We start from the raw sequence: 17,913 nt of genomic DNA on the forward strand, positions 1-17,913 counted from the left end.
CAAACCTCTCATGTTTAGAAAATGCTGCTTCAGACAACACACAGCGGCAAAGCAAGAGGAATGAGTGGCGTGCTGTTTGGTTACCTGGAGGTTCTGCTCATCTGTGCTGCCCACATCAAGACTGCAGGTTTCCACTTTCCAGGATGGGCTGCAACACTGAGTTGGAGGATGAGGGAAAAGCTGTGTGTCCCCCTTCCATATTTGAGGTGTCACAGGCCCAGCTGTGCTGGCTGATGGAGCCTGAAGCCCACAGGGCAGAGGAATAGACTGGGCCAGTTCCAACTGCTGAAATATTCAGCAGCCAGCTTGGGAGGACACCCTAGACCTGAGGTTGGAAATATTTTTCAAACTGAGGGCCACATTCCCTTCTGTGCCACACTCTGGGGGCCGCATGCCAGTGGTGGGTGGGCCCAGAGCCAAAAGTGGGTGGAGCGACCCATGCAAATTTTACCTTTGTACAGTAGACTAGTTTCTACACACACTCCCACAGCACTCTGTGTCTTCCCATCCAGGCAAGCACTGTCAAAGTTCAGGGAAGCATCCCAGCCAGGCAGAAAGAAGGATGTGAAGCAGGACCAGTGAGGGGTGTGGCCTGAGGAAGTGAGGTGTGCTGTGGGAAGAGTCCTGAGGGCCAGGCATTTGGCTCCCACCCCTGAGCTGCCCCACCCCTGCCATAGACGAAGAGCTGGCAATGCAGGCCGTTGCCAATCCTGGCTCCTAGGCCCTGCTTCCAATTAAACTCCTGGGTGGAGAAACATGCTTTAAGCCAAGCCAGACCATCGGCTCCATCTAAGCTCAGTAATGTCTGCACCTGTCCAGGGTTTCAAGGCAGGGGGTCTCTCCCAGTCCTATCTGGAGAGGCCATAACAGGTTGGAGTGGAGGAAGGGCAGAGGGCGTATTTCTGTGTGGCAAGAGAGGTAGGCCAAGGAAAACAACAACAGAGGCCCAGTTTTCACTGTACAGCGATGTTTCTATTAGGAAGGAGGACAAGTGGAGAAATGGGTGGTGGAAGCTCAGAAATGCCCCTTCCTCAGCAGCTGGCCACAACCAAAGGCAGGGAACCCAGGCTTGAGGATTTCAGGTCCAACTCAGTTTTTCTTTTCATTTGGCAGTGGAGATGGGGGGAGCTGTTTCCCTCCCAGAGTCCAAGGCTCCTCCCGGAAGCTGCTTGGAGATAGCGCTGTTTCGCTGGGCGAATTCGGCATGCTTCTGCCGCAGTAGCTCCTGCTGCTTCTGGAAGCCGATGGACCTGGGGGTGGGGGAAGCACAAGCACCGCGAGTGAGAACCAAACAGGCTTCCTCCAGGCAACCAAGCTCAGTGTTGCAGAGTGCTAAAACAAGCAGCAACCTTTATCAGCCCAAGGGGCACACTGACATTGCGGGAACCTTCCAAGGAGCCAGTGATGGTCAAAAGAGGGCAGAGCAATGGATGGGATTCTCACCCATGCACAGGAAGCCCCATTGCAGTCATGCAGAAATCAGTGGTACACACACAGAAAGAAGACACACACAGAGAGACACACACAGAGACACACACACACACACAGAGAGAGAGAGAGAGAGAGAGAGAGAGAGAGAATGAGAGAGAGAGAGAGAGAGAGAGAGAGAGAGAGAGAGAGAGAGAGATCTCCATTCAGGCAAGCAAGAAGCATCATCAGAGTTCAAGGACACATTCCAGCCAGGCAAAAGCATTCAAGGAGGGTGCAAAGCAGGGACAATGAGAGGCATGGCCTGGGGAGACTTCCGAGGGCCAGACAGAGGGGCCTGGAGGGCCACATTTGCAGCTTGGGCCTGAGGTTCCCCACCCCTACAGTAAATCAAGAGCCGACTCAAAAGCGCTGCAAACCTTAGTACTGTGTCCCACATAAGCACACGTTGCACTGCAATGAATTCTTATCCCAGTTTTCAATGATACCAACTTCTTAAGTGCAGCCTTATTATGAGCTGGGCAGGGACTTATAGTTTTGTTGCTTCTAGTTTAACTATTTATTTGTGCTTTTGTATTGTATTTTTATCTTGCGAATCGCAAGATCTTTTGATAAAGGGTGGTTTGTTGGTTTGTTTGTGTATCACATTTGTTAGTCATTTTAGCTTGCCCAAGCCAAACCAGAGTGGCTTACAACCAAACCAACCAACAGCCCCACATTAAAACCAAGGATGGGTGGGAAATACAGTATCTGGGTTTACAGTTAACATTAATTTGTCTGCCTGCTAATCGTTCGCTCACTTTCCAGTGCATCTCCCCGTAACTATTGTAACTGAAAGAAGTTGGCATTTGTTGTTGCTTTTTGAAGTAGATTTGTTGCGCTAGGACGACAGAGCCCTTTAATCCGCTTTAAACGCCCAAACCTAAAGTTCTGATAAGCGCATGAATCCCTTGTGCAAAAGACAGACCATCTGGAGACATCCTAAGAGAGAATCCCAGGATACCTTGGGAGAAGAAGCCACTGTCCCTTCCAGACTGTTTTACAGGAAGGATTCAATTGCGTACTGGAAATTTAGGTTTGCACAATTAAAGGAGATCAAACAGCTCTGGTGCAACGAATCCACGTTAAAAACAACAGGCAGACCTTTTTGAAGTTAGGAAAACAAAGTTAGGAAATGTACTAAGGAGTGTGGGATAAAGGACTGACTAGTGGAAAGACATGCAACCACCACGCAAGAAAATCAGAATGGAATGACAATGAGTGCTTGTTATTATATAACCTCCCTGCAAAGAAATCAGAACAAATTAAAAATAAGGTACTGGGGGCAGAAATCCGCATCTCAAGGATCTCAGCTTTCAATTTATTTATTTACTTTTAAGAGGCAAGTTTCTAGTCCTCATAGCCTCATGGGTTTCACCTGTTGGGGGTGGCAATTGCCCAGTAAAGTCACTTAAAAAAGACTTCCAGTGGTCACACCATACATTTAAAGTACTTTTATACCATGGGCTTCCTCCAAAGGATCCTGGGAACTGTGGTTTGTTAATGGTGAAGTACAGTTCTCAGCACCCTTAATGAAGTACAGTTCTCTGGATTCTCCATAACTGCTGAAATGCTATAATAGTGCTTTAAATTAACAATGTGGACAACTTGTAGGGTTCCGTGCTACCCAGAGCTTTGACTGTACTTAGCAAAACTTAAAAATAAATTATGGAAATTAAGGAAAATACAGTCATGTTGTAGAAAGAATACAGTTCACATTGAGGGTCATTTATGTGGGGTTTAAAAAAATGAGAATATATGTACCTAGCCCGTTCCTTGCTCTCATTATATATCTGGGTTATGATCCGGTCCTTCTCATCCATGAAGTTGTTGTGAACTTTCTCTAGCTTCCTGCAAAAAAGGAAGAGAAAAAAGGTGTTTGGGTAAGTTTAGAAGTGGAACAGAAGCAGTAAAGCATTACTGGTTAGCGTTGGTAATGCATTTAACAGAAACTAAGCAAGCTGAACTGCAGCAGAATGGAAACAGTGCTGATTGCGAAGGACCCTCCTTATAGCCCTAGCTCAAGACAGAGGCCTTCCCTGGGGTGGGAGTGCAAGGAAACAAGGGATGGTGTAAGACCAAATATCCTGTTCCCTTGCAGGTGGGGGAAGCAGTCAGATATATTTTCTGCCCTGGTCCGTGACTTTTTTTTACAACTGGGGTGGGAGGGTTTGGGGAGACAGATGTGGAAGAGGATGAGATTGACTCTTTGGGTTAGGAATTCCAAGTGGACAATGAGGTCCACCTAGCTCAGTGTTGTCTACACTGAATGGCAGCAGATCTCCAAGGTTTCAGGCAGGGATCTCTCCCAACCCCACCTGGAGATGCCATCAGGGATTGACCCTGGCACCTTCTGTATGCTAAGCAGTTGCCCTGTCAACAAACAACAGCCACGCCCCCCCCCCAATGTTCCCTGCATTCTATGTTTCAGTTGCACACAAATGCTGTTGGTGCTGGATGTTTCCTTCCATTTGGCAGACTGCCTTTCCCTCTCCCTGAATGTCTGACAACATTATATTCAGATCATGTCAAAGAGACTGCTACTGCTTATTCCACTAGCGCCTCACCTCCTGAAACAACGGCAGGGGTGCCAAGGTTCTAATAAATACAAGTCCTATTGATGCACAGGGAAGAAGAGCTAATGAAGGACTCAACCCACCCACCCTGTTTCCATCTTCCCAAATTTCCATGAGAAAATGTCTTGACACTTAATAGCCTTTTCGTGTGTTTACCCTGGGCTCCGCAAAACTGGGCTTGTGTGGTTGTGTGTGTGTGTGTGTGTGTGTGTGTGTGTGTGTAAAGCAGGGAGGGTGGCAGAATTTGCTACGAGCAAACTGAACTGGCCCACAGTCTGCTTGTCCGCTCTTTGCAAGCCAACCTTCCTTGCAGATTTCCCCTAATACTGTTTTGCTTTTAGCATTTTTCTAATATGACAACATTTGTTCCCATACAATTTACGGCTCGTCCAGACTCCCCCCCCCCTCCCCACTTTCCACCAGGGAAAACCTGCTATTTATCACAGAACTGGTGCAAACAGCAATTGGGTTTTCTGCAAGTGGACATTTGCTCCAATTCAGTGGTACAGAGCAGGTTTTCCCAGGCAAAAAGCTCTCAGACCCCTGCTTCCTAGGCATGGGACAAACACAAGTGTGGACACCATCATCAAATTCGTCCTCAACTGTCTGCTAACTGGGCATTGCAGAAATGTGTATTTATTTTAACATCACCGGTTCAAGTGTTGACGTGATTATGTTAGCCATTAACTACCATTAACATTCATTGTTTTATCGTTAACCTTTCTCTCGCCTTTTGCCCCTGTGGCTTAGCCAAATGCACAGAGAAAGCGCAGCCACTGTCTTACATCTTAATGCGAATCCATGACATCTGTTGATGCAACCCAAAATGGGCTTTGTGTGTATTTTGTGAGAGTTGAAGGGCAAGTCTGATGCACGTATTTTTTTTCTAACAACGTCATAGTAATGGGTTAATTTTCCTATCATCTTGTTTATACTTATTAATCCATGCAAAAAGACAATTTGCAGTTTTTGTTCTTTTTCCCCCGGGCAAAGTGTGTGGGGGGCATTGAGGGGGAATTATCAGTACTCCCTGAGAGTTATGCCTTGGCCCTTGACCAATATGAACTGGGCTTTTGGGGGTGTGGTGAGTCACTCATTTGCTTGGCAATATATGTGAAAATGCTAGCTGGCTGACAAGAAAAGAAATGGCGAAGAGCTGTAACTCCAGTGAGTGGCTGGGTGTGGGGAAGAGATCCATCACCGCCTCATCATCCTCACTTGAACAGACAGTAACCCTGCAGCAAGATGCATGCTTCAATAAGCAATCATCGGCTCATTGAGTTTTCAGTCAGCTCTGAAATCGTCATAAAAAAGTTGAACAGCAACGCTATTTCCGAAAAGCTGAAGGACCGGATCAGGAACGGTTAAAAATAGCGAAGTGAGAACTGAAACGAAACGGTACGGGTGACGAGTCCGTCGAATTGGATTAGATCCCAAGTGTAGAGTGTTTAGCTTCTTGAGCAGGCAGACGGCATTGCCCGTCCCAGAATCCTTTGCAAACGCCGCCTTTCGTTCTTAGCCAGCAAAATAAAATGAAAGGAATGTTTGTGGACTGACTGACAAGTGCATCCCTCAGTTCCCAAGTCTTTATCTGTGGGGAGATTGCTCAAAGGTTCTGGAAGCGGGATTAAAAAGCAGGCTGGCAACAGCCTGAGGAAAATGCCAGCTGAAATCTACCCATGGGTGGCCTCCACTGGGCATTTTTTGGTGGGGCAGGGTTGTGTCTTAAGCTCCACCAGTTTCGACAGCTGAAGGTGCCCTCCCTTGACAACCTGGGAAGAAGCAGGAAGTGACAAAGCCGAGGCTCCCTCGCCCAGCACTGTTCATACTGGGTGCATATCTCCTCCTCCACCACCACCACCCCAGACATGTTAACTGCTCTGCAGAAAGATCCTCTGAGCGCCACACAATACTGCTGCATGAATGAAAAGTGTGTGGATGCATTAACTATTTTATGAATGAAGAAGAACGTAAGAAGATCAGGGCAAAGGCCCATCTAGTCTAGCTGCCTGTTTTCACAGTGGCCAATCAGATGCTTCTTGCATGTGGTGGCTCTCCAAGATGGAGTCTCCCCCAGCCCTACCTGGAGATGGAACCAGGGGCCTTCTACAGGTAAATCAGATGATCTGCCCCCCACCCCCTGAACCACAGCCCTTCCACAAACTCGGGGAAATGAGAAGCACAGAAGGAGAGGCAGTTGATGGCAAGACGCCCTGCAAAAGCGGGAGAGGGGCATTCTGTCCCATTGCTCATCTCCCCACATGGGCATGGAATTTGATTCACCCATGTGCCCTGCCCCCCCTTTTCAAGCCCCTTTAAATGCCCCTCCCCGTTCAAGCATAAGCAGGCATGTTTAATTGCATTAGGCTTGATTAAAGGCTGCTCACGATTAATCTCTCCCTGGTCATGGCCGGCTAATTAGGCAATGGATTAGAATTAGAATTGGCTGGCTGGCTGGCAGCCGGGGTTGGCAGGCTGCATTGCTGGGAGGGGGGTGGTGAAGCAAGCCAGGGAAAAAAGAAATGAAAAGAACCAGCCCAGCACCAGCAACTGAACAAGGGTCTGCCGTACCACGAAGACAGGCCAAAAGGATGCAAAGGCAGTTGTCTCCAGAACCAAGAGGGCTTGCATCCCTTTCTGGGTTCAGAAGGAGGAACTTCCCCTACCTGAAATCTGTGTGAATGTAAACCAGCACCAGCTTCTGCTAAAGAGCCCATGGCCTACAAGTGTCTGATGTGGGCTCCTTCTATCTGCCATGCATGTTGCAATTATCCACGAAGCTCCCTTATAAAAGGACATACAGGCAACTCCCCTATTTACCTGTGTTCAAGGCACAAGCGACCGCAACCTCACGCATCGCTGTGAAGCCGGAAGTGGCATGAAAAGGGTCAAAAACGGCCTCAAAATAGTACAGAAACAGCAAAAATTGCACACAGACAGCATCTAAGAATCCCACGAACCTTTGCAAGTGCAATCCCAGGAGCCCTTGCACCTACCTTTGGAGACTATGGGGAGCTGGAGTTTGAGCAAGGAGGTTTGGAGGGAGCGGTTTTGGTGAAGTTTGGTGGGGTTTGTTTTTTAAAAGGTTTTTCAAGAGCTTCCAGAGGTTTAGAGCATGGGTAGGCAAACTAAGGCCCGGGGGCTGGACTTGGCCCAATAGCCTTCTAAATCTGGCCCACGGACAGTCCGGGAATCAGCATGTTTTTACATGAGTAGAATGTGTCCTTTTATTTAAAATGCATCTCTGGGATATTTGTGGGGCATAGGAATTCTTTCATTTCCCCACCCCCCCAAAAATATAATCTGGCCCCCAACAAGGTCTGAGGGACAGTGGACTGGCCCCCTGCTGAAAAAGTTTGCTGACCCCTGGTTTAGAGGGTGTTCACAGGCTTTTTTCAATGGTGTTCCCGATACAATATACACATTTTCACTTAAATGTGCACATATCCCCCCCCCCAGAAATAGGAAGTTGCCCGTACTTTTTCATGCAGCATGTAGTTAAACTCGCTTGCATAGGAGGCAGAGAAGGCCACCAACCTAGAGGGCTTTAAAAGAGGATTACAGTGGTACCTCGGGTTACATACGCTTCAGGTTACAGACTCCGCTAACCCAGAAATAGTACCTTGGGTTAAGAACTTTGCTTCAGGATGAGAATAGAAATCATGCTCTGGCAGCGCGGCGGCAACAGGAGGCCCCATTAGCTAAAGTGATGCTTCAGGTTAAGAACAGTTTCAGGTTAAGAACGGACCTCCGGAATGAATTAAGTACTTAACCCAAGGTACCACTGTAAATAAATTCATGGAGGAAGAGAGCTATGAAAGGCTACTAGCCATGATGGCTGTGCTCTGCTTCACAGCTGGAGGCAGCCATGCTTCTGAATTCCAGCTGCTGGAAGCCACAGGAGGGGAGAAGGCTCTTTTGCCCGAATCCTGCTTGCGGGTTCCCCACAGGCATCTGGTGAGAACAGGATGCAGGATGAGATGGGCCACTGACCTGATCCAGCAGGCTCTTAGCTCAGTACTGCCTCCACCAACTGGCATTGGCCCTGCAGGGGTCCAGGCAAGAGATTCTCTCCCAGCCCTATGCTGCTGGGGATGGAACCCGGGACCTTCTTCATGCAAAGCGACGATGGCTTCAGCTATGATGGGGCTGATGTCAGCATTTGGAGGGCACTGGGTTGGCAAAGGGAATTCATGGAGAGAAGACAGTTGTGATCACTAAGTGGAACCTCCATGAGCAGGGGCGGTATACCTCTACACAACAGCTGGGCTGTGAAGAAACTAGGAAAGGGGAAATCTTGCTTTTGCGTCCTGATTGTGGGCTTCCCCTAAGCACCCAGGTTGGAAAGAGGTTGGTGGAATAGTTTGGCTTGATCTAGCAGGGCACTTTATGTGTTCTTATTCTCTCCATGTTGCATGTTGGGGGCTTAAGGCCACCTGGAGAGTTCACAGCTGGGGAGAAATTTCCTGATTCGTAGCTCAAGGGTCTTAGCTACTAAATGAGAAGGATCATCGCTCTGTGGCAGAAGGAGGGACACCTCCTGCCTGCAGAAGGTCTCAGGTTCACTCACTGGCCCCTCCGACGTAAAGGATTTCAAGCAGCAGGCGAAGGGAAACGCCCCTCTCTGCCCAAGACCCTGCCGGTCAGAGAAGGCAATATTAGGGAGGATGGGCAAATGGCCCAGCCTGGGAGAAGGCAGCTTATAATGTTCCAGTGCTCCTGCTTTGCATCCATAATCCCAAATGCTGCCTTGAGCTCCTTAGAGAAAAAGGTGGGATATAAATACAAAATAAATAATGATCAGCAAAGCACTGCAGTGGGTTGGACTAGATGACCCTTGGGGTTCCCTTCAACTCTACAATTCACACACACACACACACGCTGCACCAAAGAAGGGAGAGGAGTTGGCTCCCAGTATCAAGGAAGAAGAGTGGCTTGCAAATCACACAGCCTCCTCAGAACTTTTGGGGCTGCCCACTTTCCCACGTAGCTTGTCTTCATGATGGTAAAGCAGGGTGGTGTGGGCAGGATACCTTTGGAGGCGGTCTAGGGGTGAGGAGGCAGCAGGGCGTGCTGCCAGAGAGGATTCCCAATGCCCTACTTAGCTCTTTGCCCCTGCTCTGGCTCAGCAAACTATGCGGAAGAAACTAACACAGCTAAATCTGTGTGATGCATTGTCAAGCTTCACCAGGGCAGCAATGGGGAAGCTGTTATAGCCCGATGGCATATTCCCTTCTGGGCAACCTTTGGGAGGGGGAGGGGAGAGGGGCAAAAGTGGGTGGAGCCAAGGATGCAATTTTTTACCTTAGTACAGTACCTAGTATAGTATAGTACCTTAGTATAGTAGGCTAGTTTCTACACCCACACTCAAACACCCCTCTCTCTCCTTCCTCCAGGCCAGCAGAAGGTGCTATCAGAGTTCAAGGACACATCCCAGCCAGGCAAAAACACTCAAGGAGGGTGTGGAGCAGGGCTGGTGAGGGGTGTGGCCTGCTGAGAGTTCTGAGGGCCAGATACAGAGGCCTAGGGGGCCACTTTCAATCCCCTGAGCTTCCCCACCCCAGAACTTTAAACCTGGAACCTTCTCATCTGGTTTGGGGTGGTGGGCAGGGACGGAGGAAAAGGGAGCAGCCCCATACCTGAATCCTATGTAGTGAGCAGCTAAGCCGCCCACTATGACGAGCAAACAGTACCCAAAGATGTATCTGTTCTGGCGACGCTTCCTCTCGATCTCGGGGCCTGAGAATGACTCTGAAGGAGAGTGGTGGAACTGTTGCCAATACCGTACGTCCTCGTTGGGCTCTGATGCACTCCTGCAGGGAAAAGCAGAAAGTCAGCACAGGGCTGGCACAGAGACCGATGCATTCTGGTTGGCTGGCTGCTTACAGATTTTTTGGTGCCCTCTCCAGTTGGGGGGCGAGCAGGGGGCAGTAGAGCCTGAAGGAGGAAGTTCTGGCCTTCCAGGTGGGGTTGGCCTCCATCTCCCATCAGCCCCCAGCCAGCATGGCCAATGGCAAGAGATGATGGGCAGCTGTAGCTCCAAAACACCTGGCAGCCCAAGCTTGAAGAGCTCTGGCCAGTGGTGCAATGTAATTTTGTTATGTACTGAGTTGAATAGAATCCAAAATGCAGCAGTCTGATTGGTCCTAGAACAATGCAGCAGTATGATTGGTCTGCAGGAGCCACCCAATCCAGCTCCAGGTGGAAGTGAATCTGCAACCTGATTGGCCTACAAGAGAATCCTGGAATTAGCCAATCACGTGCAGCCCATTGTGTAAATAATGTTTCTAAAGCAGATATTTTGGGGGAACTTTAATTCCTCACTACTATGAGCTGAATAAAGAGCATGAAATCCACACTCGACTTCGAGTATATTTCAAATTGCTTAAGGCAGAGGACAAAGAAGGATGGCGATCAGTGGCTGCTAGCCAACGGCAGGGTTGCCTCTGAGTGCCATTTGCCAGGGATCACAAGCGAGGAGAGCCTTCAGGTCCTGCTTGTGAGCTTCCCATGTGGTCGGCCCCTGGCAGAACAGGATGCTGAACCAGATGAGCCATTGGCCTGACCCGCCAGATGGGCGGGGTATGAACAATAAAATTATCATCCTCATGATTATTATTATTATTATTATTATTACTGCATACCCTCCAACCTTCCTGCGGATGTGTCTTTCTGTACCAAGCTCTCAAAGGAGCCGGCTGACTCGCACAAGAGTACAGGACCTCTGCAAGTGTTGGTTCATCTTCCTCCACGAGCTCAGCACTGGAGGGAGAAAACGGGACATTCCGGGATTCAAACCAGAAGCTGGGATGGCTTCTGCAATTCCAGGATGTCCAGGGGAAATCAGGACACTTCAGGGTACACTGGGAATTGCAAGTGTGATTATATATGGTGACCTGCCCTGAGATCTGTGGATGAAGGGCAGTATAGAAATGTAACAAATGATAATAATAATATTGATTGGGACACGGGTGGCGCTGTGGGTTAAACCACAGAGCCTAGGACTTGCCGATCAGAAGGTCGGCAGTTCGAATCCCCGCGACGGGGTGAGCTCCCGTTGCTCGGTCCCTGCTCCTGCCTACCTAGCAGTTCGAAAGCACCCTTAAGTGCCAGTAGATAAATAGGTACCGCTCCGGCGGGAAGGTGAACGCCGTTTCTGTGCGCTGCTCTGGTTCCCCAGAAGCGGCTTAGTCATGCTGGCCACATGACCCGGAAGCTGTAAGCGAGATGAGTGCCGCAACCCCAGAGTTGGTCATGACTGGACCTAATGGTCAGGGGTCCCTTTACCTTTACCTTAATAATAATATTAAGTGGGGAGAGTTGCTGTTGTGCTCAGGTCCTGCTTATCAGGTTCCCATAACAGGCACAAGGAGGTGAGAACAAGATGACGGACTGGATCTTTAACCCTTATGTGTGGTAGTCAGGAGCCATTGGCGTGAAGTTCGCAGGAAGGGAAGCTTTGTTCCCAGAGGTGGGGGGCATCTCTCGTTCCGTACCTTTTCCCGAAGTTGCCCAAATCAAAAGGGTTCCTCCAGGTGCTACTGCTGGTGCTACTGCCATGGCTGCCTGGAGGAGGCCGAGCTTCTTGGGCTGCTTGTGTGCTGTCGTAGCGCCTCCGGCTGCTGGCCTTGCTGAGCACCCGGTAGGCCTCGCTGAGCTTCACAAACTGGCTGTGCAGCTCAGGGTTGCCTGGGTCGCTGTCAGGGTGGAGCTGTGGAGAGGAGAGGACCTCAGCTGGTTAGAGCGCAGTGCTGATAACGCCAAGGTGGCAGGTTCGATCCCCGCACGGGACAGCGGCATATTCCTGCAACGCAGGGGGCTGGACTAGGTGAACCTCAGGGTCCCTTCCAACCCTATGAGAAAAGGCTGGCCTCATATGCGCCCCTCCTGCCCCCCCATCCCAAAGATTTCCCAAAGAGGATTTGCTGCAGCTCCTGCTTCTCTGGCGATTCACAGGTCATGGTGGAGAGCTGACTTAAAGCACTGAGCCAACTGGCTTAATATTCATTATTACTATTATTACTATTAGCATTTATAGCCAACCTTTTCTCTCTCTCCGAGGAGCTCAAGGTGGCATACATGGTTCTCCCGTCCTCATTTAATCCCCACATCATCCCTGCAAGATAGGTCATGTTGAGAGGCAGCGACTGGCCCAAGGCCTCCCAGTGAGCTTCACTGGTGAGTGGGGATTTGAGCCCTGGTCTCCCAGGTTCTCTTCCGACACTCTAACCACTACACCACACCGGCTTGCACAAAGCTTATGCAAAGGTCAGATTGCATCCAGATTTTTATCTGAGCATTTGTTTTCCTTTTTTTACTACAGCGAGCATTCACCCTGCATTTATTTTATTTGATCAAGCAATTTATGCACCACTTAAATGCAACAATTTACAGAGAATAAAAATTAAAACTATAAAATCAGACTTCAATTAAAATGCCTGCTGGGAGAAAAGAAAAGTATTCCATAGGCACTGGCAGTTCAGCAGAGAAGCGGCACATCTGACCTCAACTGGAAAGGAGGCCCGTAAGATTCTTCTTGATTTGCAAGCGGGGTATTTGCATGTCTTCCCCTTAACCAGTTGTCCAACCCACACTTTTCAGCACATTTCCCTATCACCTTCTTAACCACAATGGTGAATTTGTAGCCCTAGGGCAACAGAGCACTTTAATTCATCTTTAATTGTTCAAACCTAAATTCCCCACTGAATCAGAGCAACTGCCAATGGGGTTTTCTGCGGACCAATGTTTGTTCCTGAGCAAGGGGGCAGGTCTTCGCTGCCTGAGGAATATAACATCCACCTGGGAACATCAACCAAGCCTGTTCGCCGTCCCCTGTCAAACAGCTCATCTGCTTTGAAGATCAGGGGACTAGGCAGACTGGAACTAGCAAACCAGCTGGATTCAACTTGCCAGAACTGGCATTCTAAGTCTTGAGAGCATTTGGCACTTCTTCCTGTATGCACTTTCTTGCAAGCGTATCGTTGCTTCAGAAGGACTAGAAACTTGCTGCTTTGAGCTTTTGTGACTGAAAATGGAGATCCTCAGAAACCAGCCTCCAACACTCCTGCAGAATGACAGCATAGGTACAGCTTCCCAGAACCACCTTAGCCTTCCTCTTAGCGGATGTTTTGGCAAACATTTAAACAGTCACTGCATCGCCCTCCCAACGCCCTCCCTGCCTCCTGCAGTCCTAGTCTCACCTTCTCTAGTCTCTTCTCTTTTCAGTACAGCACCTAACACACTGTTGGCTTTGAATAGGAGCACAAGAAGCTGCTTTTTCCTTAATCAGACCAGTGGGTTCATCTAACCAGGGGCCTCTCCGGACATCCTTTCTATTGTGCATTCATGGTTATTTGTGCTCATGGTGGTTCCAGGGCATTAATTTGCACATGACCCCGCTTTCAATACCACAAAAGTATCGGGCCTGCATTTCCAATCGGCGCACAACCCATAACTCCCCATGAAAACTTGCAGCTTTTTATATCACTGAATGATCTACGGCTGTTGTTTTTAATCCCGCTTTACTTCCACAATAGCACAAGAGTGCCTCCTCCAAATGACAAGAATGCGCTAACACTGGAGAAGCACAACAGAACAAATATTAAAGCAGAACGATGTCTGCATGGTCCAGTATAAATCCTAATGGACTATGCATATTGCAGAGTACACAATAAAATAGATGGCTGGAAGGGTCCAAAGACACTCCGGTCAGCCCAGGCTGGCACCCTCCTCTGTAAGCTCCTGCTGTTTGAACTTGGCTGCCAAGGAGGTGAGGCATTGGACTCAAAATCTCTAATTCCATCTGGCTAAGTTGTAGTTGTCTCCTAGCAGAGCTTTTGCAAAAAGCTGACTACCAGCAAAGGGGAGAAGGGCCTTGCTGGCTTGTTCCAAAAACAATATGTTGGGACAGAGACCCTGGCCTGAGGCTGCTCCTGCCTCTGCACTGGCCGCCCCTGTATTCCCACAAGACCATCCATCACAGAGCCGTGCGCGGTGGGTGGCAACAAAGAGACGTTCCGAGCCAACGTGCCGAGACCAGGAGCTCCTCTGCTTCCTGGACCGGAGGAGAGGCAGGCGAAAAGAGTTCAAGGCTGCAGCCTAATAAGTCTCTTGCTGAGGAAGCTCCCAGCAAAGATTGCATTCCAGGCTGTCCTCACAAACTGTTAGCAAGGAAGGCATGGGGTGAAGCTGGGTGGGAATTTGTACTCAAGGGTGTTCATGGGTGGGTGGGTGGGTGAGTGGGTGGGGGGAGGACAGTCCGATCCCATAGCCTGGTCCTGGTAAGAGCCAGGAAACCTTATATGTGCATCTGCACTAGTCTAAGAAGAAGGTCCTTGAGGACTTCCTGTGTAGCTCAGAGCTTTGTGGGCCTGATTGCTGTGTTTTTTCCTAGCCCATGGGCTGAATATGACCATGCAGGTATCTTTATCTAGGCCCCAGGACTCTTCCAGCCTCCATCTCACTTCATCATGCCCTGCTCTGAGCCCTCCTTGAATGCTTTTTGCCATGGACGATGGAGAGGTGGGAGTTTATTGGGTGTAGAATGAATTTGTTTGTTTGTTTGTGTTTGTTTATTACATTATTACAGTTGTAATCTCATAATGCAGAAATCTCAGGCTTTCACATAGATGGAACATGGTCTACCGTACAAAGCTCTGTACGCTTTTCCCTCTGACCTTGCCCACTGCTGGCATGTGCCCCATCCCCCAGTAGGTGATCCATAAAGAAATGTGGCCGTGGGGCTTAAAAATCCCGCCACCTCTGGTCTGTAGTTGTAACCCACCCTGGGATTTATGTGAGGCGCAGGAGGACTTGGCCTCAAATATCTAGATGAAAGATGGCCACTTCCTTCCCTGCAGAACCTCTCGGGTGTAGTGATCAGCGGGGGTGGGGGTGGGGGAGGCTCTTGGTAATTCCACTGCACTCTGAAACTCAGGGTGGAGCCATTCATGCAGCAGCCCCCAAGTTGTGGAACTCTCTCCCCACAGAAGTGGGTCAGACACCTTCGTCAGATAGCTTTTATAATATGCTGAAGACCCTTGTGAGAGAGATATTTTCAGGACCCACCCTGTTCCTGTGACTATCATTTGTTTTAAACTGTATTTAATACTGAATTTTAAAAAATTGGGACCTTATGGTGAAGGGCAGGTAAGAAACCAAAATAATGAGAATCTTTAATAATGCTATCTTTCTGTGGGTTGTAACCAATTAAGTTCTTTTCAGAAGTCGGTGAACCTAAATGAGTCATGTCTATTAACTTCAGTGGGTCTATGATGAGTAGGACTTGCATTGGATACAACCCTTTTTTCCTTTCTAACTACAAATGCACAAACACAACAGCACTCTCTCTTTCTCCCTCTCATACACAGATACACACTTGCCCATCTTCAGCCTCACTTTTTAAGGAGTTCAAGGCAGTATAAATGGTTCACTTTCCCATTTTTATCTCCACAAGAACTCTCTGAGGTAGGCTAGTCTGAGAGAGCAAAGGGCTGAGGGGAGATATATATTCTTTTGAATCAGGACCTCTTCAGTCCTAGACTTGCAACTCTAACCACTACAGCACCCTGCCTCTCCTAATGTCCTTTCCCTGCTAAATGAGGGCACAGTACGAGCACCTAAAAGGCCCCCGGGGAACAAAAGTGGGGCGCAGAGCACCAAGGAAAAACCACCAGGGTGAAGTTGCCGGCAAGAGAATCTCACACTCGCCGCGCCATTCAGCTTGTCATCTTGACACGCTCCTCTGATTTAGCGTTGAACACAAGCAATTAAAACAGCCCTGCAGTTAAAACCATGGAGGCAAGAAGGGGGTGGGTGGGATTTTGGCTGGTGGAGAAAGAAATGAGGGGAATTTAGAATGGGGCACTTGTTCTCCCTGGAGGTAATCCTTCGGGTGAAATGAGTTCCCACAGACAACTCAAATGCAGGCTTGGCGGCGGGTGGGAAGGGGGAGAGGGGCCTGGAAATAACAGGGACCTCTCTCCTCATCCGACTGCAAATCGTGTCAAGTTTGTAGAAAACAAAGCGGCCTTCCTCCTCTTCCTCCTTCCAGGAGCTGGTTGAAGTATTTCAGTGCTCCCATTCAATTCTTAAACGCCTGTTAACTACCATGAAGCCACACGACAAATCTCTCTTTTGCTGTCTCCACCACAAAATCTTAAACTTTCAGGTTGGTTCTGGCTGCTTCCTGGCAACCAGTTAATTGACCAGTTCATCCTAATTTGTTTGAACAAAGTTTGAAAGGAGGTCAGAGACCATTCTGGCTTGATTTCATGGAGGTTGAATTGCATTGTTGTGTCAAGCAATTGTTATTCCCCGCTACACACACAGACACCTTGCAGTGAATTTACCTCTCACTTTCCTTATCATAAATATCAGGCTTTGGGGGGGGGGGGCTGAGAGATGTTTGCTGCACAAGAGCACCAAACTCACTTTAACTGTGCAACCTGAATTAAAAGCAGCACCTCTAGACGTCTTTTTTAAAAATTGCGCATTCATGATGTTTTGGGATCACGGTGATATTGAGGCAGTTATACGTGACCCTGTTTGCTGCTTCATTCCCCATTGGTGCAAGTCTTAAAATTTCCTGCCAAACCCTTGCTAACATTTCGCACCAGAAGCGTTCAGAGGGTTCTGTGTCTTTCTTGTGCTACAGAGCAGGAGTGCCCCCCCAGACACAATAAGGGCAATAACGTTGAACGAGCATCACAAAATAACTAATAACTCAGAACAATGTATTGGCATTCTCGTATGAATCTGCCACTGATGCACTATTATTGAACCAATAAATATACTTGGCGGGGGGGACGACCCAGCAGTCTGGAGAAGGCCCCTTGTAGCATTTTCTCAAAGGACGATGATTCCTAATCAAGTAATTCAGCTCCTGAAAAGCATATTCCTTTACTGTTCTTTTTAAAAAAAATCTGTTTATTTCATCAACACTTGGTGGCTGCAAAAAGCCTCTCACTCACTTTGGTTCCAAAACACATGGCACTCGCGCTCGTCAGCTGAAGGCAAATACAGCCTCCCGGGACTGTAATATGTTTCATGACCACAGAAGAGCAAACATCCCTTATTTCCTCTCCCCCGTCTTCCGGCCCCCCACCCCCGGCTGGCTCCCCACAATGCAAAGCTGGCATCACTCAGCGGAGGCCAGAGCAGTGGACAACAAAGATGTTCTGGAGCGATAAGGGGGTTGTTTCAGTTGGAGGCTGCGTGCAGATTTTCCCCTTACATGGGGAAGTGGCGGGGGGTGGGGGGAGGGGGGGAGGAAGCCCAGCACAACATCCTGCTCCTTTCAGGCCCTTTAGCCAGTATTAGGGACAGGGCAAGTATGTCAACTTCAGTTTCTCCTTTTTCCCATTCTTAAATCCAGTTCTCCGCATGTACACGTCAGCATGCAAACTTACGAAAATTCATCAAGATTTTAGTGCGACGTTTTCTTCTAACACACAACACAACTTTGCCTAATACGCACATTTTTGCAAGCAATTTAACGTGGGGCTTTTTGTACATTATTTTCAGCAACAAATGCATTTTACGCATCCCTTACCATAGCATGTTTGTGGACGTCACTTTTGGCTGCAGAAATGCATTGCAAAATTCAGAGAAGTAGGGCTCTCGACGGATGGCTGTGTTTTGGTTCGTGAATTGTTTGGGGAACTGTGAACTTGGTAGGTTCGTCTGGACTGTGAAATGAACCAATTTTCTCCCCCTCCCTGCCCCCCTTCCCTAGCCATGATGCCCGGCAGTTAAATAGATGTTCAGAATGTTAAAGAGTTACGGATAGCCTGCCGGTCCCTCACCCAGCCCCACCGTCAATCCTCCCCAGCTAAAAAGGAAGCGCAAAGCTCAATGTCCTTGCAAAAGA

The 17,913-nt window shown here is 48.7% G+C and overlaps 1 protein-coding gene across 2 annotated transcripts in view; it reads right to left on the bottom strand.

Moving 5' to 3' along the window:
- Positions 1-950: 950 nt before the first annotated feature.
- Positions 951-17,913, bottom strand: part of DNAJC4 (DnaJ heat shock protein family (Hsp40) member C4) — a 40,380-nt gene continuing 23,417 nt past the window's right edge. For both annotated transcript variants that reach the window (XM_083716019.1, XM_083716020.1), the window contains exons 4-7: positions 11,540-11,754; positions 9,683-9,856; positions 3,232-3,318; positions 951-1,250 (exon numbers count right to left, since the gene is read on the bottom strand). In XM_083716019.1, the coding sequence (XP_083572145.1) occupies positions 1,103-1,250; positions 3,232-3,318; positions 9,683-9,856; positions 11,540-11,754 (624 nt within the window). In that variant the 3' untranslated portion in view covers positions 951-1,102. The remainder of the gene's footprint in view (positions 1,251-3,231; positions 3,319-9,682; positions 9,857-11,539; positions 11,755-17,913) is intronic.

The sequence above is a fragment of the Podarcis gaigeae genome, assembly GCF_964106915.1.
Source record: "Podarcis gaigeae genome assembly, chromosome: 16".
In the NCBI taxonomy this organism is placed as follows: Eukaryota; Metazoa; Chordata; class Lepidosauria; order Squamata; family Lacertidae; genus Podarcis; species Podarcis gaigeae.